The sequence below is a fragment of the Aspergillus japonicus genome (assembly GCF_003184785.1).
Source record: "Aspergillus japonicus CBS 114.51 unplaced genomic scaffold BO86scaffold_117, whole genome shotgun sequence".
Classification (NCBI taxonomy): Eukaryota; Fungi; Ascomycota; class Eurotiomycetes; order Eurotiales; family Aspergillaceae; genus Aspergillus; species Aspergillus japonicus.
The window spans coordinates 23,770-48,281 of NW_020291754.1; the positions used below are offsets into that span (position 1 = coordinate 23,770).

The 24,512-nt window shown below is 52.6% G+C and overlaps 8 protein-coding genes and 3 non-coding genes across 11 annotated transcripts; 7 read left to right on the forward strand and 4 right to left on the reverse strand.

The window, feature by feature from the left end:
* Window positions 1–216: 216 nt before the first annotated feature.
* Window positions 217–1,975, forward strand: BO86DRAFT_393696 (metal homeostatis BSD2 family protein). The gene is made up of 3 exons (XM_025673074.1): window positions 217–397; window positions 528–1,052; window positions 1,121–1,975. Exons 1-3 carry the CDS (start codon window positions 374–376, stop codon window positions 1,700–1,702), a joined length of 1,131 nt encoding a protein of 376 aa, XP_025521998.1. The 5' UTR covers window positions 217–373; the 3' UTR covers window positions 1,703–1,975.
* Window positions 1,976–2,564: 589 nt separating this feature from the next.
* Window positions 2,565–5,088, forward strand: BO86DRAFT_273011 (uncharacterized protein; the record flags this gene model as incomplete). The annotated part of the gene is made up of 2 exons (XM_025667239.1): window positions 2,565–2,751; window positions 2,936–5,088. Coding segments are annotated over 2 exons (2,340 nt in total), but the record flags the coding sequence as incomplete, so codon positions are not given.
* A 701-nt stretch (window positions 5,089–5,789) lies between these two features.
* mpkA (mitogen-activated serine/threonine-protein kinase SLT2) lies at window positions 5,790–7,714 on the reverse strand. The gene is made up of 5 exons (XM_025667418.1): window positions 7,463–7,714; window positions 7,278–7,410; window positions 7,151–7,217; window positions 6,772–7,086; window positions 5,790–6,716 (listed from the first exon to the last, which is right to left on the reverse strand). The coding sequence occupies exons 1-5, from the start codon at window positions 7,573–7,575 to the stop codon at window positions 6,076–6,078; spliced, it is 1,269 nt and encodes a 422-aa protein (XP_025522000.1). The 5' UTR covers window positions 7,576–7,714; the 3' UTR covers window positions 5,790–6,075.
* Window positions 7,715–8,849: 1,135 nt separating this feature from the next.
* Window positions 8,850–10,695, reverse strand: BO86DRAFT_451892 (glycosyltransferase family 31 protein; the record flags this gene model as incomplete). Its single annotated transcript, XM_025676892.1, has 2 exons — window positions 8,850–10,154; window positions 10,657–10,695. 2 exons carry the CDS (start codon window positions 10,693–10,695, stop codon window positions 8,850–8,852), a joined length of 1,344 nt encoding a protein of 447 aa, XP_025522001.1.
* BO86DRAFT_350132 (threonine--tRNA ligase THS1) lies at window positions 10,683–13,614 on the reverse strand. The gene is made up of 6 exons (XM_025669378.1): window positions 13,466–13,614; window positions 12,961–13,399; window positions 12,643–12,907; window positions 12,011–12,586; window positions 11,279–11,954; window positions 10,683–11,220 (listed from the first exon to the last, which is right to left on the reverse strand). The coding sequence occupies exons 1-6, from the start codon at window positions 13,524–13,526 to the stop codon at window positions 11,066–11,068; spliced, it is 2,172 nt and encodes a 723-aa protein (XP_025522002.1). The 5' UTR covers window positions 13,527–13,614; the 3' UTR covers window positions 10,683–11,065.
* A 142-nt stretch (window positions 13,615–13,756) lies between these two features.
* Window positions 13,757–15,535, forward strand: BO86DRAFT_425665 (H/ACA ribonucleoprotein complex subunit GAR1/NAF1; the record flags this gene model as incomplete). The annotated part of the gene is made up of 7 exons (XM_025675490.1): window positions 13,757–13,856; window positions 13,930–13,977; window positions 14,033–14,133; window positions 14,196–14,341; window positions 14,459–14,523; window positions 14,569–14,754; window positions 15,492–15,535. Coding segments are annotated over 7 exons (690 nt in total), but the record flags the coding sequence as incomplete, so codon positions are not given.
* Window positions 15,080–15,151, forward strand: BO86DRAFT_t314. The gene has a single exon. It is a non-coding gene; the product is annotated as a tRNA-Ala (tRNA).
* Window positions 15,469–15,540, forward strand: BO86DRAFT_t315. The gene has a single exon. It is a non-coding gene; the product is annotated as a tRNA-Ala (tRNA).
* Window positions 15,541–15,842: 302 nt separating this feature from the next.
* On the reverse strand, window positions 15,843–15,914 carry BO86DRAFT_t316. Its single transcript has one exon. It is a non-coding gene; the product is annotated as a tRNA-Ala (tRNA).
* A 196-nt stretch (window positions 15,915–16,110) lies between these two features.
* BO86DRAFT_393702 (CDP-diacylglycerol-serine O-phosphatidyltransferase) lies at window positions 16,111–17,562 on the forward strand. Its single transcript, XM_025673075.1, has 6 exons — window positions 16,111–16,334; window positions 16,392–16,449; window positions 16,514–16,551; window positions 16,620–16,631; window positions 16,692–16,873; window positions 16,943–17,562. The coding sequence occupies exons 1-6, from the start codon at window positions 16,283–16,285 to the stop codon at window positions 17,309–17,311; spliced, it is 711 nt and encodes a 236-aa protein (XP_025522004.1). The 5' UTR covers window positions 16,111–16,282; the 3' UTR covers window positions 17,312–17,562.
* Window positions 17,563–21,726: 4,164 nt separating this feature from the next.
* On the forward strand, window positions 21,727–23,021 carry BO86DRAFT_30001 (putative WSC domain protein). The gene is made up of 3 exons (XM_025667439.1): window positions 21,727–22,166; window positions 22,227–22,729; window positions 22,789–23,021. The coding sequence occupies exons 1-3, from the start codon at window positions 21,842–21,844 to the stop codon at window positions 22,810–22,812; spliced, it is 852 nt and encodes a 283-aa protein (XP_025522005.1). The 5' UTR covers window positions 21,727–21,841; the 3' UTR covers window positions 22,813–23,021.
* Window positions 23,022–24,512: the final 1,491 nt, after the last annotated feature.

The following is a 24,512-nucleotide window of genomic DNA, read 5'->3' on the forward strand; positions in this document are numbered from 1 at the left end:
GAATTCCTGCATAGGGTCGTTCACAGCATCCATACTCATAGCAGCCATGCCAAGAAGTATGTTGTGCAACCAACTCATGCTTCTTTGCTTACTGATTGGCTTCTGCCTAAGGCCCCCACAGCCTTGCGCCACCCACCCAGCGGTGCCTTAGTGCCTTACGCCCGTCTCCTCGTCATCCCCGATCATCTCCTTCCATTCCACCAATTCTCGCCATCCCATCTTCTGACCCCCTCCACATCCTCTTTGGGTTGCTCTCTCCCTTTCCTCCTGTCTTCTTTGTCGATCGCTCTATCTTGTCCGGGGTGTTCGTCTTGACTGTGTTCGATTCTTTCCTTTCCCTTCCGATCCGGTCGCTCCGCTCGCTCCGCTCATTATGAGCTCGCAGCGTTATCAAAGGGTATGCAAATCAAAGAACACTTTCCCACCCAAGGCCGTGGTCGGAAGTGGCAGCATTCTTGTTGTGCTTGTTGGGTCGCGGTGTGTTTGGTACTATATCAGAAGAACTGACGCGATGGGATCAAATGCAGGTTAACGCCCACGATGAAGACGACCACCTTCAATCCCAATCGTCCATCCCTCTCCGACCTAGCCCGACCCCGAACTCCCCTCCCCCTTCCTTTCGTTCTCGCTCATCCTCTTTCTCTTCCCGACGCCTTCTCCCCAACGATGACCCTCGCCGACACGATGCCGACCAGACCCTCGCCGATGCCTTCGGGGACGGCAGCGACTCCGAATCCGACGACGAGCCCGATGACCGTCAGCGGCTAATGCGGGCCCAGCCAGAACCCTGGGCAATGGCAGACAATCACAGCAGTGCGGCAGCAGCGAACACCACAGCCGCCTCCTCGTCTGGCGGAGCGGGCGCCAGCCCTGAGGCGTCCTCAGGGGAGACCCGCGGTTCCGGAGGCATCCAGCGACGACCAACCATCTTGCCGTCCTTCAGCACCCCCAGCTCTGGAGCAAGCCGGGTGGTTACTTCGGCGAACGACGGTGTATTCGCCAATCTGGCAGCCAAGCCCGAGCGTGGGGAGAAGAACGAGGATTTACCACCGGTATGTGCTTTGTAATCCGCGCGCTGGGTTGCCACGGGAGGATATGTGTACTGATTATCGATGATTAGTCCTACGAAGAAGCAGCAGCTGACGCCACCCCGCCATACTGGGAGACGACGATTCTGGCCCCCGGTATCTCTTCGGACGAGGTTTTCGTGGACGGGCTGCCGGTCGGCTCGATCTTCTCGTTCGTTTGGAATGCTATGATCTCCATGTCTTTCCAGCTGGTTGGCTTCCTCTTGACCTATCTACTTCACACCACACATGCAGCCAAGAACGGTAGCCGGGCGGGTCTCGGTCTGACTTTGGTGCAATACGGTTTCTACATGAAAGGCGGCAATGAGTCGAAAGGGTCGGACGAAGGCGGCGCAGACTATGTCACGCCTCCCGATCCCAACAGCCACAGCTTTGACCCTAATAATGTTGATGGTAGCACGGGAGGTGATGGAGGCGGTGGGGGCATGTCTGGCATCACCACGAGCGAATGGATTTCCTATGTTTTGATGATTGTCGGGTGGTTTATCCTGATTCGGGCCATTAGCGACTTCCTGCGAGCGCGACGTCACGAGCAGCTTGTGCTGCAGAGCCCCGAGCGTGGGCTTAATGTGCCAATCATTGCAACCGGCGAGCGATCGGAGACAGTTGTTTAAGCCTGTCTTGGAACACATGGTCTTGGGGATGGATCACGGGCATATACATTTGAAAGGAGCATTGGCGCTCATGCGGTGACGGTCATTTCGTTTCATTTTTCGTTTCTTCTTTTCTTCTTTTCTTTCTTTCTTTCTTTCTTTCTCTCTCTCTCTCTCTCTCCAGACTGGCTGTCTGTCATTCCCTCGGCATTCTTATGGCTTGTCCTTCGACGGTCGTATCTACCTAGAGTGGTTGGATGGACGAATTGGGGAATAATTAATGGGATCTGGGACTGGAGGACTGGAGGTTTACGGGTTTCCTTTATTTGGGCTTTCTTTCTTATGGAGATATATTATTAGCGAGATACCAATCACCCATCTGCCATCATCTCAATGGATATATATTGTGTTGACTGTGTTGTATTGAGGCATTGTTGGCCGTCAACCGGAAAGGTGGAAGGGGGAAGAAGAAGGGGGGCTGCCAGGCAACCAAACAACCCGCCGAGTGCAAGCTCGTGTCCTGCTCTTCACTCTTCCTCCTCTTCTTCTGCCTCTTCATCCACAACCGACTCTCTTTTGTGTAACAACTATTGTCTCCAAACTATGCCCTCCTATTATTACCAACTCCGCGATCTCTCGTGATCCTGCTCCTCACCTCCCGTCTCTCGTATGGCTGCCCGATGACGATCGACACATCTTCTTGGCGTTTTCTCCGGCTTCTCCGCGCCTCTTGTTTGTTTCTCTCCCAGCCTCTTTCTTCCTCCTCTCGTTCTTTGCCTTCTGGTACTCCGACTCGATAGTTGTTTGGCCTCGCCTGGCTTGGATCTCTGAGCGCAACGGTCTGCGTAGTCCGTCTCACTTCAGGACTTCGCCTCCACATCCCATGCCGAAGGTTGACTCTGCGGGGGAGGGGGAGGCTGTTTCAGGGCTGCCTCGAGCCCCCGTCGAGGCCCGCTCGCTCTCCTCGATCACTGCCATCGCCTCGAATCCTCCCGCTTACCCCCGCAATCCGGCGCAGAAGAAGTTGGACCCCCTAGTCCTGTACATCGTGCGTGTACCCGGTAGTAGAGGTGGGTAAACACTGCGAACCATCCAGACCCTTACTGCATGATATCGGCAAATACCCCGCACTATCACTATCGGTCGCCTGCCGTTGAGGCTAGTCGTGCGACCCAGCCACCTAATTCTCCTTGATTCGCTTTTTCTACTTGATGAACAACTGCTAACTGCTCTGTCTGGTTTGCGCCATTATAGATGTCTTCCTCACTCCCTTGAAACCCCCCACGAAATCGAGCGTATCGGCGGAGGCTATCAACGCCTCCCTCTATTACCTGCACGTCGCAACCCCCGAAGATGAAGCTCTTCTCCAGGAATACGAAAAGGAGCGCGAAGAGGAGGCCCGGAAGCGCAAGGAGGCTCTCGGAGATGAAGCGGACACCCCTCTTGCAGGCCCACCACACCTGGCGCGATTGAACAATGTCCGGCGCAAGCCTGTACCGGGCGGCGCGAATGCGGCTGCCTCGCCCAAGGCAGAAACCAATGTCGCATCTCCTCCGCTTCCAGCCCATCCCCGCCCACCTTCATGGCAATCGCAGGAACCCCAATCCCCGCCACCGGTGCTGGATACCTTACAGCGTCCGTATCTCCCCTATCGTCCTAGCTTCCAAGGCACCGTGCCCAGTCAAACCTCGCCTGTCACCCTTCCGCCACATCTGCCACTGGATGATCGCGACAGCGTTCTGCAGCTCGCCACGGGAGACCTTACAAATCTGGAAAATGCGCGTCCACCCAAGCATCTACCTGCAGTCCCGCTGGAAGATTCTGCAGCTAGTGACGCTGCCTCGACGAAGAGATCCAACCGGTGGAGCGCGGCGTTGTCGGGGTACATATCTCGCGGTCAGGAAAGCTGGAAGGAGAAATACGAGGCATTGTCGTCCAGTCGCAATAGCTTGGACACTAGGCGGCCTCGAATTCGGCCTGAGATCCGGCCACACTCGGCACATGGGAGCCCCGCGCGCTCTTTTCAAGGATCGCCTGCGCGAAGCCCTGGCCAGTCTCCAAGCCGGAGACCGCAGGAGCGTCAACCCCGCGATACCCCCGGATTTCACATCACCCTTATTCGCCGCGATCCCACACATGGCAGTCAGTGGAATGTCGCGACGATTTCCACTCCCCGCTTGGACGGTAGCGCCTTTGATATCGAGATCTCCACCCCGGGTTACAATCGATTCCTGGCGCAGGATGAGCCTTTCTCCCTTGCGAGTTTGGGCTTGAATCTTCCCAATACCGACGGACGACCACCGTCATTGGCATCATTCAAGCTTCCTGCTTCTGTTCCGCCTGGCTTCCTGGACCCCACCCCAAGTCCCAAGGCGGCTTCCGCCCCAAACGACCGTTCTCAACCTCGACGCTTCCGCCGCAAGCTCTGCGTCTCACGACCATATATCCAAGATGAGCCTCGAGGGGGCTCCTTGGACATGAACCGCGCGACGCTAGACTATGGAGGCAGCGGCAGTCCGCCTAAGCCACTCCCGCCTGGCATGTCCAAACTCAAGAGCGGCTACTACACATTCACGTCACCCTGGAACGGCATCTGCACTTTCTCCACCAGCGTCAACGGCCGCAGCTTGAAATGCAAACATATGATCCCCACGCCTGGCGGCCCCCATCACTCTCACAGCAGAAGCAACGACAGCAGCCATACTCACCCGTTCCCATCCTCTGCCTCGACTACGACGCAGCCCCCGGAAATTCCCGCCGTAACCGTGGCCGAGATCCGCTTCAACACGCCCTTCCAAGCCGGTCATCTCCACCAACCCCCTGGCCCATCCCACGTCTCCCCCTTCGCCCTCAGCCAAACCACCCCATTCCGTGAACTCTCCAATCCCCAACAATTCACCATCCCTCCCGGCGAATCCAGCCACCCCACCAACACCACCACCATCTCCTCCCCGCAAACACCAACCTCCGCCGCCTCCACCACGTCCAAACGTAACTCCCTCGCTCAATTCCTCAACCCAAACACCTACACCCGTCCCCGCGCCCGTTCCGGCGCCAGCACCTCAAGCCTCGGAGCTGGCGGCGGTAGCCCGCACAGACATCATCAACAACATACCCGTCACCCATCCAACAGCAGCACCAGCAGCGGCGGCGGCGGCGGCGGCGGCGGCGGCGATTTCGACGATCCCCACCACCACCACCACCACCACCACGCCAAGCAAAAGGAAGAGGAAGCCCTCCTCCTGCGCCGACGCGCCAGCGAAGACGAACGCCTCGACTTTTCCCTGGCCCGCGAGCGCGCCGGCGGCGGCATGCGCGGCAAATCCGCCAAGCTCGGCAAGCTGATCATCGAGGACGAAGGCATCAAGATGTTGGATCTGGTGGTCGCCGCTTGTATGGCGGTCTGGTGGCGCGGGTATTACTACTGAAACGCTTGAGCTTGAGCTTGAGCTTGGACTAATCCGGTTGGTGGGACATATATCTATCCGGATTGGATCTCTTTTTGGGGATTATTTCATATACGTCTGGCTCTTGTTTAGCTCTGTCTATATAGCTCTGATTTCCAGGAAAGGCCCGGGGGGGTTCTGATTTTGTCTTATCTTCTGGCTACCTACTGTCTTGGAAGATCACGTGACAGATTCTGTGGTGGGGTGAGAAGGGGCATTTGAACGGTGATCTCTTGGGGACCTTGTCTGGGGTTCCTCTGGATTTTGCTCGTTTCTCCTACGTGGAGCTTTTCAAGTGTAGGGGGAAGAAAGGATTCGAGATCCTGGTTCTCTCGATGATGATACGTGGAATTGATCTGTATAGTATAGTGGAACATATCAATGGTATTTATGACTGATGAAGACGAATACCATGGCGGCTCGTTTTACAACTAATTTATCTTTCAACGAACACTTCCTTCTCGGACGAAGCAGGAATAAGGGGCATTTTGTCACTGGGAAGAAGACCTCGGGGATTGAGTCAACCAGATGAAGCACTCTCATTTATGACACAACCATACAGACGGCGAAAAAAAAAGTCCTCGAAAAGGGTAGATACACAGGGGAATTCATCTAGTTTTGGTTTCTAGTTTATTTGCGACTCAGAAGAATAGATTTGACAGTCAACCGGGAAGGTTTTATATTGTTGGAGGGTAATAGACATAGCATATATCGGGCAGATGACAGTCCCGGAAACGCCCGCGAGTTCCAGAACGACAACGGAAAAGTCGACGAATTTGGTTTGTAGAGGGGTTCGAATCGACGGATATTACGTGGGGAGTAATCGTGCCCCGTACTAGATCTCTTCTTTTTCATCTTTCATCTTCCATGGGTCATCCCTTGGTAGTGCAGTCATTGATGGTTCATGGATGATACCGGCAGCTCAGCGCAGGCAGCAACCGCACACACTCATTGCACATCCATGCCACGCTGCAGAGACGATTCCAGATCGTTCTGGTGGCCACCGCCCGCGGCGAGCGCTTCCTGGGGCTTGGGTTCCTCCTGCTTCCATCCGCCCTGCTGATTTTCGGGGATGGGCACGTTCGTCTGCTGCGCAGCCTGCTGTTGTTGGGCCGCGGCGGCCTGCGCCTGCGACTGCTGCCGGACGGTTGAGCGGAAACGCACGACCTCGTCGTAGATCATGTGGCGCATCTCACCCACATCATCGACAACCTCGAAGTGGAAGTCAAAAGTGGTAGGGCATGTGGGCTCGTCCGAAGCGTCGTGCCAGATGTGCAGGTACGGGTGCTCTAGCGCCTCTTCAACCGAGATACGCGACGTGGGGTCGAAAGCAAGCATGCGGTCCAACAGGTCGAGGGCATCGGGATTGGCGTTGGGGAACAAGCGCTGGAAGGGGACCTTCGGCATGAAGGGAAGGTTGCGCACATATTCCTGGGCCCGTGGGGAGCCAATGCGGCTAAGGGTTTCCTCGTTGGGGGTTCCCAGGTAGTGCAGGATCTGGTTGAGCTGGTCGACATAGTCGCGACCCTTGAAGAATGGACGGCCTCCGAGCAGCTCAGCAAGGATACATCCGACAGACCAGACATCGACTGCGTCCTGATATCAGCATCTCGCACGACATGGAAAGAACAGGATATCACTTACTAGCTTTGGTGTAGCTCTGGAAGCTCAGCATGATCTCCGGGGCGCGGTACCAGCGCGTGGCGACGTATTCCGTCATGTATCCTGCGTTCTCCTCCGGATCGATCGAGAAGCCGCGGGCCAGACCAAAATCACAGATCTTGAGCTCGCAGTCGGCATTGACCAGCAAATTACCGGGTTTCAAGTCACGGTGCAGCACGTTCGCCGAGTGGATGTACTTGAGACCGCAGAGAATTTGGTAGATGAAGGATTGGAAGTGGGCATCGGTGAGGGGCTGTCCGGAGCGTATAATAGCGGCCAAATCGCACTCCATCAATTCTATAGGAGCGACGCATTGTGTGAGCGACCACTTCAAGTCATCAGTCGGGGTGGGGGAGCTCACCTTCGTAGAGGTAGGTCTCGTTGAAGTTGTCCGGGCGGGGAATATCCATATCGTACAAGCAAGTGATCTGCAACAAGCTCGAGTCAGCGATTTCCCAGAGGTCAAGATAAACGGGGTGAAAGCGTACGTTACGGTGGCCTCGGAAGTGCTGAAGCAGCTTGATTTCTCTCAGAGCGCGCTTGGCCAAGATCTTCTTGCTGAAGACATTGGTGACCTTCTTGATGGCAACACCTTCACCCGTCTGCACGTTGGTAGCAGCACTGTCCGATCTTAGTCTTCATGGCAGTTGGGAAGCATCATAGCACAACATACCAGACGATACCGTATGCGCCCTGACCTAGCTCCTTGGTGACATTGTAGCGCTCATCGACAATGAAGTCCTGGTTGAAGACCTTAAAGATCTTGCGGCCCTGCAGGTCGGACATGTTGAACTAGCGGCAGAGCGAGATGAGAGCAAACAATGAGGACAAGAACAAACGAAGGAAGAGAGGATAGCAGGAGAGGAGGAGAGCAAGAGAAAGAGAAAGACGGGAAGAGGAGACGGAGAGCGAGCGAGAGTTGAGTTGAGTTGAGTTGAGGATGGCGCGAGTGAGCGAACGAGAGCGAGACAGAGAGAGACAAGGAGGCTCAAAGGGGAAAGAGGGGGAGGGCGAGTTGTTCCGACCCGGTGGGGTACAAAGCAAATAGTTTGTTTGTAGTTGGGGATGAGGGATGAGGGGGAAAGTTCAACGTTGCTTTCTTTTGACTCTTGCTCTCTCTCTTTCGCTCTAACTTTTGTTCTTTCTTTCATTTCAACCCCTTCCCTTCCATCATTTACATCCCGGACACCATCAATTATACGAGAGACACGCCTGACGCGCACGAGAGCGCAATCAATACTTCCACAGCTCCGTAATAATGCAGACAAGAACCAAGGATTGGGTGACTGTCAACCCGTCCGGAACGCCCCGCCAAGGAAGGGTACACTAGGACGACTAGGCGGGCAATTGGAAATTGGCAAAACAAAAGAAAAAAAGCCCAGGCCGACCGAGAAGGCCACGATATGCTCCTTTTTACTCGCTAGCCTCGATCGCTGGATGGACCCAGTGTCCCAGTCTTCCAGTGTCCCGAGTCCTGAAACCCACCGGAGACCCAACCGCTGCAGCAGACAGATAACCGCCTGTCTGCTTTGTTGCAAAGAGAGGGGCTGATGGAGACAAGCTGAAATGTGACAGCTCCGCTGATTGGGTCTACGAAGCGCGCACCGTGCTGCACGAGTGAGAAGCAAGCAGCAGCAGCAGCAGCAGCAATAAACCTCGTGATAATAAATGCATGCAGCCTGACCACATCTGTGATATGGTCGCAGCTTCCTGGGAAAAGGATTTTGCCTATCACGGCGGCCTAATTTTTTTTATTATTGAGGTCGAAAGTATCACTGAATAGTAGCCACTTCCAAGTTCCCACAGGCACAAGGATGTTCCTATGGCATAAAATAAGCATTTCTGACCTAGCTGAAGGCAAGCTCCTAGCTACAATCGGAGGATGGCATGACTGCATTGGCGAGTCGCTGCATGCACCAGCAATTCAGCCGCTCAATGTAAGATCTACCTAATGTGCGCCGCCCAGGACCACCACCTGATTACAATCAGCTTGAGAGCTCATAAATGGTATTCATTCGGTCTATTTGCGCTAAATTAAGATTGTAATCTAAGAAGTAAGATCATCGACTGTCTGCTGAGGCAACAGCCCAGACTACTTCCAGCACTTCTAGCCTCTCCGGCTCTACCTGTCGCGTGTAGATCTGTCGCACCCGCTCGCGCTCTGCCACTGCAGTCTGCAGGCGATACGAGATCTTGTTCGCATCCTTCCGCCGAAGCGGTCCTAGGCTGAATGTGAACGGATCCGGCCCCGTATACTTGCTGTCATCCCAGGTCTGCTCCATGGGCAATGGATCATCTGAAATTGTAGCATACTGGATCACCGAAAAGCCGTTCACAAGGTACCAGTCTCCTGGTAGAAGCCACCTATGGAGTAACGCTTCATCGCCAGCGATGCTAGCCACCTTACTCAGAGCCACCATGTCCGCTTGGAACCAGGACTTCCAGTGGTGCACGGAGAGCGGTTGTTCCCGACCCGCCTCGTAGAACCCGGACGCATCCCCGCGGAGATCAACTTGGAAGAGGCCCTTTTCCCAGGTAAGCTTCGTGTTCGTATGCGCGTAAATGCACTGCGAGAGCATACGATCGCCGCCACTCTTGAAGACGTAGCACTCGTCGAAGAAAGGCTGCAGCTGCTGGACCAGAGGCAGCGATAGGAAAATCCCCGCCCCGCCGTATGCCATCAAACCCCCACTATACAACTGATGCAGGTCCTCAGTCATGCTCCCGACGTAATGCGGCTGCGTCGGGTCATAGGTGGCCAGTCGGTCGACCAGCCGCTCCATCGAGGGAAAGAAGGTATCATCATCGATCAGGACCGTCCATTGGGTGTTGTCGTCCCGCAGTTCGTACAGGTACCGAACCAGATAGAACCACCGATCCAAGCGCTCTTCCACGGCCTTCTCCCGGATCACCAAACGGATCCCCAATGCCTCCGCCCGGGCCAGGGCCTCCTTCTTGGCAGAGCCGGCACTGTCCACCACGGCCAGAATCCGCGCGTTTGTACCACCGGCCCAATGCGCAAAGGCATCCAAAGACTCAAGCAGGCGGTCCATCGAGGTCGCGACGCCGAAGACCAGGTGCGATGCATCGGGACGAGGACGCGGCCGGGGGCCCTGGATGGTCACGGCGGGCGTGCATCGCTCGGCGGGAAGATCCTGTCGCTGCGCATCACCCTCTAGGGACACTGTCTGGAATTTGGGAAACTTGGCATTGAGGGTATCTGTGTACCCGGTAAAATTGTCTGACTGATCCACGGCGATCTCTACTCGCGCGTACTCAACTGAGGAAGACGTGGGAGAATATTGCCGCAGGAGATCGAGATCCACGTAGCACGGGTTCGTGTAATCATTGGAAGACGACGACGGCTGGTTCAAATCATTGAGAGACAGGGGTTCAGTAGTGGCGGTCCCGCGGGACGAGGAGAGGAGAAAGATCAGGCATGCGGCGAGGAACGTGGCCGCGATAAGCAGGGAGGGGTGACGTTTGATTCGAGACATCATCAGGGATCAGACATGACGATGATCACCTCGCTTTCTTTGTTCTGGGGTGTGGAGAAGACACCTTAGCACGGCGAAATGTGTATGAATAGGATTGTTGCAGAAGACTCGGAACAATTGCCCCGGGGAGGGGGGGAAAGGAAGAAAGGGAGGAAGTGCCCTCTGAAGCTTACGTTGACATAGGTGGAGAGAGGGGCTCGGGTGGATCTTCAACACTCATAGAGGAATATGATGGATCAAGCAAGGTACTGTATCTACTCCGTACCAATCTTCAGGAGAGAGCAAAGGCAATCTTCGATATGAAGCACCGAGGAGACCGTACGAATAAGAATAAACCAGCTCAGTCAGGGTCCTGGCATGCTAAACTAACAGCATTCCGCTGAGTGAATTTAGCGTGCCTCATAAGCATTTGCTAAGTAGTTTAGCCGGGAAGGACCCGACAAAGTAGTCTAAATGCCGCCAATCGAGCCATTGGTATCTAATTGATACCAAGATAAATTCGAATCTTTTCACAAATCCAGCTTTTCCCAAGCTACGTATGCTTGAACAAACACATCATCATCATCATCATCATCCAAACTCCAGCTCAATAACAAGACCAACATCCCTTCTTTAATTTTATAAGCACTACCTCTCGCATCTTAGTCTGTCTTTCTTTCCTGCCTGGCATTGGCTCTTCATGCGAGCTAGGATCTAAAACTATGGTATATCGACACGTAAATCTTGAGTATTCTTAAGCAACTCACTCTACCAGCGAGCAGGAGGGCAGAATTCTCCTTTTACAGAGAGTTGACCAGTCTGCGCTCCTTCCGCAGACTGCGGAGCTTCTCACGGGCCTCTTCCAGAGGAACCATGATGCCCTTGTTCTGGGTGGCGGGGTCATCACGGTTACGGATGTTGACCGAGCGGTTCTCCTTCTCTTGGGCACCGACAACTAGAATGACGGTATTAACATAAGTGAGAAAAATTTGCACAAAAAGAAGAGAACTTACCGAAGATGAAGTTGTACTGCTGCAATTGTCCAGTACGGATCTTCTTCTGCATGGTGTTACCGCTGATATCGATGTCAACGTTCAGCTTATCAGCGCGCAAAATTTGCTGTAACTCCTCGACGTAGTCGTTGACAGCGGGCATGACGGGGACGATCAGGATTTGACGGGGACTGATCCAGAAAGGCCACTTGCCACCGAAGTGCTCAATCAAGATACCAAGGAAACGCTCGAAACTGCCGATGATGGCGCGGTGAATAACAACGGGACGAGCGCGACCAGGACCAGGCTCCGTGGACTTGGTCTCACCCTCCTTAGGCTCCTCCTGGGTCATCTGGGCCGTCTGGGTCTTCTCGTTGGTCATATATTCAAGCTTGAAGTTGATAGGAGCTTGGTAGTCGAGCTGAATGGTGGCACACTGGAACTCTCGCTTGAGGGCATCGGCAATGGTGATATCGATCTTGGGGCCGTAGAAGGCTCCATCGCCCTCGTCAATGTACCAGTCACTGCCCTTGAACTTGGTCATAGCAGCCTTCAGCTGCTCTTCGGCATAGTCCCAGGTTGCAAGCTCACCCAAGTACTTCTCAGGGCGGGTAGAGAGCTTGAGCTTGAAGGTGAAGCCAAAGAGGCCGTAGATGGACTGCAGAAAGTCGAAGAGACCCTCAATCTCAGACATGATCTACGCTGAATTAGTTCCATTGTGCAATTCTGGGAAAGCTCGTGCCAATTCCTTACCTGGTCCTGAGTACAGAAAATGTGGGTATCATCTTGCTGGAACTTGCGGACACGGGTCAGTCCGCTGAGAGCGCCGGAGGCCTCGTTGCGGTGCAGGACACCGAAATCCGCGATTCTCAAAGGAAGTTCACGGTAACTGCGGTCACGGTGACCAAAGAGCACGAAGTGCCCAGGGCAGTTCATGGGCTTCAGCGCCCACTCTCTCTTCTCGACGTCCAACTTGAACATGTCGTCCTTGTAGTGCGCCCAGTGACCGGAAGTCTTCCAGATACCAACATCATACATGTTGGGGGTTTGGACCTCCTGGTAGCCACGCTTGCGATACTCTGAGCGCAGAAGGGACTGGAGAGCGTTGAAAATCTTAGTACCGTTGGGCAAAAGGAAGGGACATCCAGGAGAGACTTCGTCGAAGAAGAAAAGCTCCTGCTCCTTTCCGAGCTTAAGGTGGTTGCGCTTCTCTGCCTCCTCAAGAAACTTAAGGTGTTCGGACATCAGCTTCTTGTCAGGGAAGGCGACACCACGGATACGCTGTAGGGAGTCGTTGCTCTGGTCGCCAAGGAAGTACGCCGAAGAATTCTATGGAATATGAGCAACAAGCCTCTATGAGATAGAGATACCACGACCGAACATACCTGCATGATCTTGAAAGTCTTGATCTTGCCAGTGCTCTGGATGTGGGGACCCCTGCACAGATCGACAAGAGTACCGCACCGGTAGACAGTGCTCTTTTCGCCGGTCACTAACTTGTCAATGTAGTGAAGCTTGTACTTGCTGTATGCGAACATCTTCTTAAGGTTCTCCTTGGTGACCTCCAACCGGTCGAAGCTCTGCTTCTCCTTGAAGATACGAGAGGCTTTGCTGTCCAAGGCCGACCAATCAGTCTCCCTGACGACACGACTGTTCCGCAGTTAGCGAGGGCACTCCCAGAGGCAAAGACTGGATGAACGTACCCATCGGGCATGGCCATATCATAGAAGAAGCCCTGGGGGGTGGGAGGACCGTGGGAAAGAAGACAACCGAACTCGCACTCACAGGCCTCTCCCAGGGTGTGCGCGCTGGAGTGCCAGAAGACCTCTTTTCCCTCGGGATGCTCGAACGGCACATAAGAGACGGTACAATCACCCTCGAGCGGGCGGCCAAGATCCCATAGTTCCTTGTCCACCTTCGCGATAACAATGCTAGCGCTCAATTCTTTGGGGACGTTCTTCAGAAGCTGAGCGGGGGTGGTCTCGAAGGCCTTCGCGGTGACATTGGCGGTGTTGCCGTCACCAAGTTGAATGGTGACATTGATATCGTTGTGGGGCTTGTTCTTGAGCTCTTCCAGGTATTGCTGCCACAGCTCCTCGAAGAGATTGTTACGTTCGATGATAAAATCGGGGAGACCGTTGCCTGGCTCGTTATACTGATTAGGAGGGCTTCCGATAACATTTGGCGGGGCAATAATGTTAAACTCACCAGCAGGTTTGGCGTCGGCAGCAGGCCTGACAGGCAGATCTTTGGAGCCCTCGGAAGCCATGACTGTAGCCCGCAACGTCAGAAGGTCAATCTGAGAAGAGATGTACCGACTATTGAAGAGGGGTAAACCAGCAGCGGGATGGCTCTTCCGCATCGAAATCGGACGATCATGACTCAAAAACCGAGACGGAGGGAAGGGGGCGGTGAGTCACGTGAGTCAAAACTGCCCTTGCGGCTAGCGACACTTGCCGCTTCGAGGCTTCCCACCATTTGAAAACTTCTCCGGACTCCGGATTCAGGTCGATCAGAACACCCAGCAATACAACATGTCTTTCCGGGGCCGTGGTACGGGCGCTAATCGTGGCGGTAGCTTTGGTGGTCGTGGTGGTGAGTTTTCACCCAGAAGAGCATAGGACAATTGATTGTCGCGTTGAGGATAGGCTGACGAAATTTTCTTTGAATAGGTCGCGGAGGCTTTCAGCAGCCTGTCGGACCCCCGGCGCAGGTTTTGGGTAAATATACCGCCACATAACGACCAGGCACTAGTCACTGATGGATTTGCTTCAGAGATGGGAACTGTCATGCATGCTTGCGAAGGCGAGATGGTTTGCGAATCGATCAACCCCAAGGTTCCCTACTTCAACGCCCCCATTTACCTCGAGAACAAAGTACGATCCACTCCGGTTATCGCTCTTGAGACGAGGCCATTGCTAACGAGACTTGCCCTTAGACCCCTATCGGTAAGGTCGATGAGGTTCTTGGCCCCATCAACCAGGTCTACTTCACCGTGAAGCCTCAGGAAGGCATTGTCGCGACTTCGTTCAAGGCTGGTGACAAGGTCTACATCGGCGGCGACAAGCTTCTTCCCTTGGAGAAGTATGTTACGACATCTACAGGGTACTCTATGAACAATGCTAACGTGCTGGCTTTAGGTTCCTTCCCAAGCCCAAGCCCCCACCGGGTATGATTCCGAACCTATATGTGCATGAACAGATCATTGATACTAATAACATTCGTAGGAGCTGCCAAGCCCAAGAGAGCCGGCGGTGCTGGTCGTGGTGGTGCTGGTGGACGCGGTGGCCGTGGTGGCTTCGCTCCCAGAGGTCGTGGTGGTCCTCGCGGTGGTGGTTTCGGTGGTGGTCGCGGCGGTGGCTTCTCCAGAGGTGGTGGTGGTGGTTTTGGTGGTGGTCGCGGTGGTGGCCGTGGGGGTTTCTCCAGAGGTGGCGGTGGCGGTGGTTTCGGCGGTGGTCGTGGTGGTGGTGGTGGTTTCTCTCGGGGAGGTGGCAGCGGTGGGTTCCGACGATAGACAGTGTCTGTCTGACCTAAAGTACTGTCTTATTACGGCGTTATGGGAAAACGGGAGCTTCTTGCAGGAATTTATTTGTCTCGATATTCTTGTGCATCCTCGGAAAATTGCTGCTTGTCAAAGTGCAGAGGCTGTGAGCACAATGCAGCCATTAGACCCATGTATTGCAATGATTATACCTGTTAATTCTACCTTGGTCTCCCTTGAAACGCCTCTAGCCCAGTATAAGAAAGAAATGCAATGTCTTCATAACGGCTTGCGCTTATTCAGTTCATTAGAGTCTAGATGTAGATAGTTATTACTAAGCTGGGGTTATAGCTCAGTGGTAGAGCGCTCGCTTTGCATGCGAGAGGTCTGGGGTTCGATCCCCCATGACTCCATTTTTTGCTCGACTTGCATGCAGCTGGCCAGGTTCGGTCAGTTTTTGGCCATCAGTTTCAGAGGGATACTATAAGTAATCTGATCATCTTTGGTTCGTTGGGTGCCTGGTGAAGGTTGACGACGGTCTCCGATCAGCGTCTATGGGATTTGTCGGACTGTGCAGAAACTTTGTTCGCTACTGTGCCCTGCAGACAATGGGGGATGTGCTTGGCAAGGACACACAATATGCGGCGAGAGCTGAGCATAGAGGCATATCAATTTCAAATGCCTACTTCTGCTGTTGCATGTGGCGATATTAAGGTGTAATTACTAAGCTGGGGTTATAGCTCAGTGGTAGAGCGCTCGCTTTGCATGCGAGAGGTCTGGGGTTCGATCCCCCATGACTCCAATGCTTTTTGCTCCTGACATAGATGCTGGCTTTAATAGACCTTTTCTTTTTACTTCTTTTGTCTTAGATCTCTATTTGGTCAAGCCCAGCATAGGCTGTTGTGCTAGGTACAAGGCAAGCTTGATTTCCCATATATCCAGGGTATCGCAACAGACCACTGTTTGGTGTGTCTATCCCTAAAAATGAAAATTTCGCAATTCTGGTCCGTGGTGCTCTTTGACAATCAAAACTTAAATGTTATATTAAAATGCTATTATTGGTAGCCCTTTGAGATCCGGGAAGGGTCCAAGAATGCAAAAAGATGGAGTCATGGGGGATCGAACCCCAGACCTCTCGCATGCAAAGCGAGCGCTCTACCACTGAGCTATAACCCCAGTCGTATTGCTACTAGCCTATTTGCTAGTATCCAGATACGGACTGCATATCATAGGTCCAAGGATTATTTGTGGCGCAAATTCTGCAACGTATTCCCTACTTGGTAGCGGAGGCTGAGTGGTGTGGCGCGGGACAACACCGCCTTGCAATGACGTCTAGCCACGCCTAAGCGGTCAAAGAATAATCTGTGCGCCTGTCAACACTCCTTCAGTCGATAACTGGGTTCCCATTGCATCATTCCCCTTCCATTCCCCACGGACAACCTCCGCATATAATCAAGCTTCGCCCGTCCGATCTCTCGCCCTCGCTTCAGTCTCTTTTTCAATCGAATATTTGCAATTTGAGCATGTCTCGGAGGACATCCACCATGCCGTCGAATACGTCTCAGAATAGCGGTGTCCCACCTGCGGGTGATGGAGGTATGCTTAAATCCTGGTGCCAGTCTGTCTGCGACAAAGGATGCTTACGATGGATAGGACAAGAAAAGCAAAAGATGCTTCTTTCAGCAGAGACGGGTCATTTTAGCATGGTCAGGTTAGCATCCCTGATCATCAAGCTGGTCTCTGCGACCATGTACTCATCTACTATCCTTTACCAGAGCTCTACATCTCGCCGATCTTGTGACTGAACTGAATGGTAAGGAATCTGATGTCATTGAAAAGTGATTCGTCCCTGGGAATTCTGCTAATACATGTTGACTATAGGATTCTGCGGAGGCAAGCTACATATCAGCCCGACAGAGAACCTGCGACCTCATACTGACTGATTATAAACAGTGATGTCTGTCTTTTCATCAATGCGCTACTGTCTCGGAGATCCCACCGATTATTCCTCTCTCTGGGCTGCTCTTACGTTTATGCCTTTCGGACTCTTCTTTGATTTCATGGATGGCAAGATCGCCAGATGGAGAAAGAAGTCTTCTTTGATGGGACAAGAGCTTGACTCTTTGGCGGATCTGGTACGTTTGTGGTCTTTTTTGATATGGCAGGGGGCTTGCTGCTGACCCACTACTCTTGTGCTTTCCCAGATCTCCTTCGGAATGGCACCCGCCGCTGCGGCATTCGCCATCGGCATCCGCACCCCTGTCGACCACTTCTTCCTGACGTTCTTCGTTCTTTGTGGATTGACCCGATTGGCGCGTTTCAATGTCACCGTTGCTGTTCTTCCCAAGGACAAGACCGGCAAGTCCAAGTATTTTGAGGGCACGCCCATCCCAACCACCCTATCCATCGCAGCATTCATGGCCTACTGTGTCTCTCAGGACTGGGTCCAGGACAACCTACCATTGGGCCTTGCGGGCGAAGGGACCGCGTTTGAGTTCCATCCCCTCGTGCTCCTTTTTGTGCTGCATGGCTGTCTAATGGTCAGCAAGACGCTGCACATCCCTAAGCCCTAGAGGAGGTTCGACATAGGAAAATGAAAAGCTCAACAGACGCGGTCCAATCTGTGTGAGCCGAGGTTTACACTTCTTGATAGAGATGTCTTATCGAATGAGCATATATACCGAGGGAAAACCTACGTCAAAAGTGGACATCGAATTATTTTTGGAGATAACGCTGTTGTTGAAAGAAACCACATTCTACTGTCGCATTTCGCATTTGTCTGGTGTTGTTGATAGTAAAATCAGATTTAAGGCTTAGTGCAACCATAACCTTCTTTTTCTTCTTGGGGCTCAGACTGCCTCTGCTTAGTGTCTTCAGTTACAGTAAAATAGTATATACTCTACAAACTTCTCTATCACCCCTGCTAGGCGGGATCCGCGATTGAACAATATACTACCCATGCCAGCACCTGTTCCGTTGCCTCTGCTGGCCACAGCTGATTTACTCTTTGATTGCAGTTCATATAAGAACAACGCTCCAGCAATATGCTATCAGGTTTTCCCTTTGTACTGATGATTTAAGATTATGCGGCCCGCTCGTCGCATATATATCTCCGCCCGACCATGGGCCGGCAGCGTAAATAGCCCGCGGACAAAGTGCATCGTTCCGCCCAAATATCGTTCATATTTTTATTCTTACCAAGCAAGATATATTGACAAAACAAATCCAACCCGCGCGACCACATGTGAAAGATCATCAGACAAGTACAACTAAATTTACCCTCGGTGCTGCCGACAGCTGAGTGCTGGCAGTTTCTATGATTGCCTTCTAAGTTAGCGGTAACTGCTTCCCTCGCATTATCCTTCTAGTCCCACAGTCTAGACTGGTCCACGGCTGTTTCACTCTGGTCGTTGTCGATGTGCTTTTTTCTTTTCCTTCGCACGAGAGACTATTTTGTGGCGGTGATGTTCTACAATTTCGATCATCCCTTGCGACCATAGCACAACTCACGCGACTTGACCAATGCCGCCGATTCCTGGACTCGAGGAAAAAACTCGTCTTCGAGACCTGAAGTAGGTCTTATAGTTGTTCCAAACTACCGGAAAATCAGATTATACACGGTAACTCTCAGGGCTTCTACCCTCGTCGTTTATACATCATGATGTGACAGGCTCATGTTGCTGAGACATAAAACGCTCCGCCCCAGGCATTCGAGTTCTATTCAGCCGGTGCAGACCGTCACAGGCCCGTCCGGCCATCGCCCGTCCGGCTCTTGCGCCATATCGCTAGCTGATGTCAATCCAAACGAGCGAGGTTGATTTCTCAGCAGATGATGAACGATAATCACTCGAGCGAGCGATTTGCTTAGATACTATAATGGGGACATATCGTTCGTCGCTCCCGCCCGGAGTTGCCCTGCAAAGTTAATCTTCTTGTCTTGAGGGGGCTTTGTTTGCTAAAGATAAACAATGCTAACCGTGATCCACTACCTCGGGCCACGGGTGTTCATGCCGGCATTGAGATTCCCCAGCCTTTGTACTGTGCAGACGTGTGAGGAAAGCCAAGCCAGATAGAGAAGCTGAATTGGCTTCTGTATCTCATCGCAGGACTACTCAAACAACTGACAGGTTAAAGGCAGGAAGCAGATCACAGAGGCCCTTGACGGTGTATGTTTCCGCGCATATACCGCATATTACATGCCAACCCGCAATTCGGACACGCGGCATACCATTGAGAAACTGCCTGGTCCAAATATATCAGACGACGTGTGTGGCTTGAACCGCCCGAAAAGAGAGTTCTTACGTGCAATTTACACTGTCGATACGTACACCGGACAGGCCGGAGAGAGGGGGTAATTCCAACGCGCCGGGGTGAGATTTGTTTTCTATGAAGATTGCATAGCATGTAACTGATGGACTATTGCGGCAGTGGAGAACAATCTTGATCCCACCCACTGAGCCCAGAGGGCCCAGACCTCATATCTCTTTTCCAATCCCACTTCTAGCCTTTTGGCACTTTGCAAGAACAACAATGCTTTCAACTTGGGAAAGCCGTGTTGCGGGTGTCGATTGACACTTGACAGCCTGACGATGGGAAAAGTTCGGAGCGGCGAACATCTAGGGTTGGGGCTAGAAGAGAATTCTCCACTTCGTCCACCCTCTCCCTCTCCCCTTCCTGCACTTAGCCGGAAGGGCTCAAGGGCCTCTGGGAGTCAGGGACTATTTTACCTCATCCCGTCATTCCATTGGTGGCTGACAGGCATCTAGGATCAAAGAGGTCTAGTGAGAGAACTGTTTACGGATTCTAGTCTACCTGAGCTCGCGAGTCCCTGAGCGGTTTTTTTCGTTCTGCCAGTGGTGTTGTTCTCCCCTTGCCGGTGGTGGCCTCGCCCTTCGTTCTCGCATCCGACCTCACTGGCATGGGCCCTGTCGTGCACTATCCGAACATCATTCCTCGGGAGTACGGTGTGGAATGTCGGGCGCGGCTGAGAAGAATGTAATTGTCAGGCAGGCAGACTTCGACTTCTTCACCAGGGAATGTGGTGCGAATAGCATTTGAGAGAAGGTAATCGATTGATTACTGCTGCTTGGGATTGCCCCGGGAGTTCGAGGCGAGCGGGAGAACTGTCTGGCAAAAACAGCCACCACGTACCGGGGACAATTTCGCCACAAGCAAGGAAGACAGCGAGAAATTATCGATTCTTCGTCACGAACGCCTGTCAAGTGGACGGAATTGAGCAGCAGCAGGCCAGTCACAGTATGACGGATCGGCGGATAACTGTGCCCGATTTTTTTTTCTCCTCACGACGTAGGTACACCCATGGATGGTACTATAAATATCCTCGAGGGCAGTGGTCGAGGTCGGACGATAATCGGAGTAAGACATAGGCGGAGTCAGTCAGTACACCGGGTCTGGTGGATGGGAATTGCGAGAGGGGTGTGTGTGTTTGTTCTTTTGACATGCACCTGTAGTAGGATGTAAGTTGCTGTAGATTGTCGGGTACATCTCGTGCACGTTGACTACAGTCCACACCTTTCAGTCAGTCAGTTAAGCGAAACTTGAAGAGGAGCGAGATGGAAGAAAATCATCATCATCAAAATAGTCTAATGAATGGTTAAGTCAGTTAAGTTATTTGGTGTACCATGGGATGGTTGTTCATCCCGTTTCAGAGCAGCTCATGACCAAACTGCGAGTGGATTCGCACATGCCAGTCTCCGCCCGTGTTTGACCCAAAGGAGGAAAAAGTGGGAGTTGCCCCTGGACCCTCCCATGAGTCCCATCGATCATTCGTCACACCCGCGGGATCATTTCCAAGTGCTCCGTACCTGGTACCTGCCTGGTACCTGCCTGGTACGGTATTGACTCGGTACCAGAATAGATTACCACACCTGCAGTGGCTCACTGTGCAGGGTACTGTACTGTAGGGGCCCGGCTGCCCGGCTGCACATCCTCTGATCCAGGGTTGGGTTCCCTCCCGTTCCCAGAACTTTACCGTACCTGGTACACTGTATCCAGTACTCCGTACGGAGTACCAACTCATTGTATCCGTAATTGGCATGTTTTGTTGTTTGTTTCCCCCTCATCCCCTACTGAGTTTAGTATCCTTGACTAGCCTGTCAGTGCGTCGCTTAAGGGCCTTTTCCACCCCTCGACCCTCTTTCCCTTACCCCCAATTCCCTCTTGCCGCCCAGCGAGCAGCAGCAGCAGCAGCAGCAGCAGCAATCCCAATTCTATTCCTATCCACCTAATCTAACTAATTATTAGACTAGTCCGGTCAATCACACTCGTTTCTTTCCTCTAGAGGAGTCGTTGAACTGCCTCGTCACTTTCTTTCATCCCCTTCTGCTATTACTACTTGCTTGTTTGCTTGCCTGCTCACTCACTATTGACCCTAGACACTCGTTTGCTCTTTTGGGCCTCCACTACTATCATTACCATTCTATCCCCTTCACTTGTCTCTCACTCTTCGAATTTTCACACTTCTTTCTATTTTCTCCACCGGCTGCCTGTCACGCGTTGCTTCCCTAAAGCAACTCAGACTTCGACGCCTTCGTATAACCGTTATTCCGCCGATTTCCGTTCCCCCCAAATCTCCGCCCCCCCGATTGCCCACCCCTCAATACTTTCAAGGACCAATCCGTTCATTTATTGCTTTGGGGCACTTTCGACCCTGACTGATTCCCCTGCCTAAGCTACCCGTTCAGTCGCCCACTAAACCCTGTCCGACAGAAAGGGGTGCTTGAAACAACCCGCTCCTCAAGGCCCTTTTCTTCCCCGCCAAGGCGAACATCACACACTCTTTCCATCGCTTGCATCACTCTAGCCCTTCTTCTGCGCCCACCGGGGTTCAACTGTCGACAACTCGAACACATCTCACATTGTACCCTTCTACCGCAGATCGCAGTGACAAGTACCTAAGATCTTGCGCAAGACGGGAAGCCGAAACTCACCCGCCCTTCGAGACATTCACCCCAGCGCTCCGAAAAAGGGTTACGCAGGCCGTCCCTTTCCCTTCGTTTGCATCAACAAGCAACCTTGACTGTTGTGTCTGGAGCAGGTGTCCAGTCACCTCTATCGGCCGCGCCATCGTTATCCCATTCATCATGTCTTCCTTCACGAAACTCTTGACCATGCGGTCGGCTCTGGTGGCCTCGGTCCTCTTTCTGGCTGCCCATGTGCCCACGACCGCTGCCTATGACGAAGTTTACAACGGATGCTACTCGAGCTCAACGCCCTTGGAGGACCAAGGATCATACACCTACCAAAGTAACGGATATTGCCAGAAGTTATGCTTGAAGGACAACTACGCCGTGTTTGCGCTCCACAACAAACAAGACTGTCTCTGCGGAAATGAACTACCGGCGTCTTCGGACAAAGTATCGGATGACGAATGCAATCTCTCGTGTGCTGGCTGGCCATCGGTCATGTGTATGTTGCCTTTACCTATGTGAAGTTTCCATGTATATCCGATGCTGACCATTCGTCTAGGTGGCGGTGCAAACACATATTCGGTCTATCTAACAGGTATTGAGGACGACGTGGATAACTACTCTTCCTCGAGCAGTACTTCCAGCAAGAGCACCGAAGGGACGTCGACTTCGACAACACAGACACCCACAGTCCATGCCGTCACGAGCGGCGGGCAAACAGTCTATGTTACCGAAGCTCCTGCCACCCATTCCGCCAATGCAAGCGCTACCCCAACCGAGAAGTCAAAGAGCTCAAGTGCGAACACTGCTGCGATTGCGGCAGGTGTGGTCATCGGAGTAGTCGGCCTGTGTGCGCTCATCGGTGCCGGGTTCTTTCTCTGGCGTTTCAAGAACCGTAAATCGGTGGAAGCGCAATATCGTCGGAGTGTTGGCGTGGACGGTTACGGACAGCCCATGGCACAGGGCAGTGACTCCCGATTCGATGGTGATTTCATGGCTCAAAAACGGCAAAGCAACGGCAGTATTGACGATGATCAAGACTTCTCCCGTCGTATCCTGCAGGTAGGCTCTACCCGTCCCAACACAACAGGTGTTTGATTTGAGGCTAACTTGGTGTTCAGGTAACCAACCCCGACCGCCGCTAAGAGTCTCCAATTCATCCTGGCAAGTCGTCGCGTACTTGCGCCATCTGAGTCACGTTCTCTCTTTCCTGCCACCCGACACTCCTCTCGCTTGTGATATTGCCTCTTCTATGAAAGACCCTCTTCTTCTCAATATTCCCCTTTCTTGCCGGGCTATTTAGCGACCTTGTGATCTCAATATCAGAACATGTTATCGGACAGAATCCCACATCTTCATCAAGCCTCGACTACGATGGTTCCATACAAGATACGTCGCTGGTGGTGACCCAGCATCGATCCGAATGCGCTTCAGCACTCAAGAGGGCTGTCTCACTGTCGAGACAAAAGGCCTCTAGTCCCAAACCACCGCTGTGATGTACTTGTGGAAAGGAGTGGGCTCAGTCACCCACGTTCAACGCCCCCTCGGGTTGACACATCCGACATGTCCACCAAGGTTTCTTGTTGTATTGTTGCTTTTAACCAGGGCGTTTGGCATGGGTTGTATCTTACGTTAGTCATCTCTCTTTCCGGGCGGATCTTGAGTTCCCGCTTTCTCTTTTCATCTCTTGAGACATCGAGCTTCTGTTTTTGTGATGCTTCAAAAATGCTGCGATGCTTTTGCAATGCCTTATCGTTGATATTATCAACGGTGGCTCCTGTTTCAATATGAAATGGACAGGACAGGACAGGCTAGGTCTCTGTAACTAATGTGAGGATGAATGGATATCATGCACTCGTTGATAGGTGTAGGTGTAGGGATTTAATCTTCTGTCAGTTCCGACGGTGTGGGCTGCGTACAGCACCGCAAGCGCCAGCCAGATCTCAGTCGGCACACTCCTTCAGCTGATACGGTTGACAATCCGATTCCTTCTGCGTTCAAGCAAGACTCGAACAAGGCATCCACTGACCGCAACCCACCACTCGACCCAGCGCCAGGTCAAGCGTACCCAGAAGCAACCACCTCCTACCATCAGTTGCATGCATAGTCGGAGCTCATCAAAGAGCACCTTGGAATCCGTCTATATACACGAAAGCCGCCTCCCATGAAGAAGGCCAGATGAGGACAGTGCAAGCAATCCGATGGCTATATGTATTTCAAGATCAACCGACTATGTATGTATGTCACTTGCATATCGCTTCTACATCCCTCTCCAAACCGACATCAGCGTCAGGCATCGCGATGCATATTCCTAGCCGGAGATGCAACCCTAACAGTCCACAGTCGGACTCCTCCCCCAATCCCACCCTTCCCCTCCCCCTTCTCTCTCTCTCTCTCTCTCTCGATTCGGAGTAGTGTCATCATTGAAGGGCGGCACAGTACTGATCTTATCACAGCCGAGTATGGTTTACTCGTCGGCGGTGCGCTGCTGCATTCTTGCCTAGGATTCTGTATCCATAGTCATACGGGAAGATATCTACCCATTACCTAGTAGGCTTAAACTCAACCAAACACACATTTCCACAAAACCATACACACCCACAACTCCATGTCGTAGACATATATGCAGTTGAAGCTGAAGATCCCATCGACCTCTCGGTGAGATTCCTAATTTCCGATATATGTTTTGCAATGCATGAATTCAAAACCATTCGAAAGGGATTTTCTTTTCCCCTTTCCATTGCAAGAACAAGTTGCAACCAACCGCCTCACATCCACTCTGGTTTTTGAACCCAAGTGTCACATGGACACACCCACGTGTTGCTAGCTACTTCGGACTCGGATT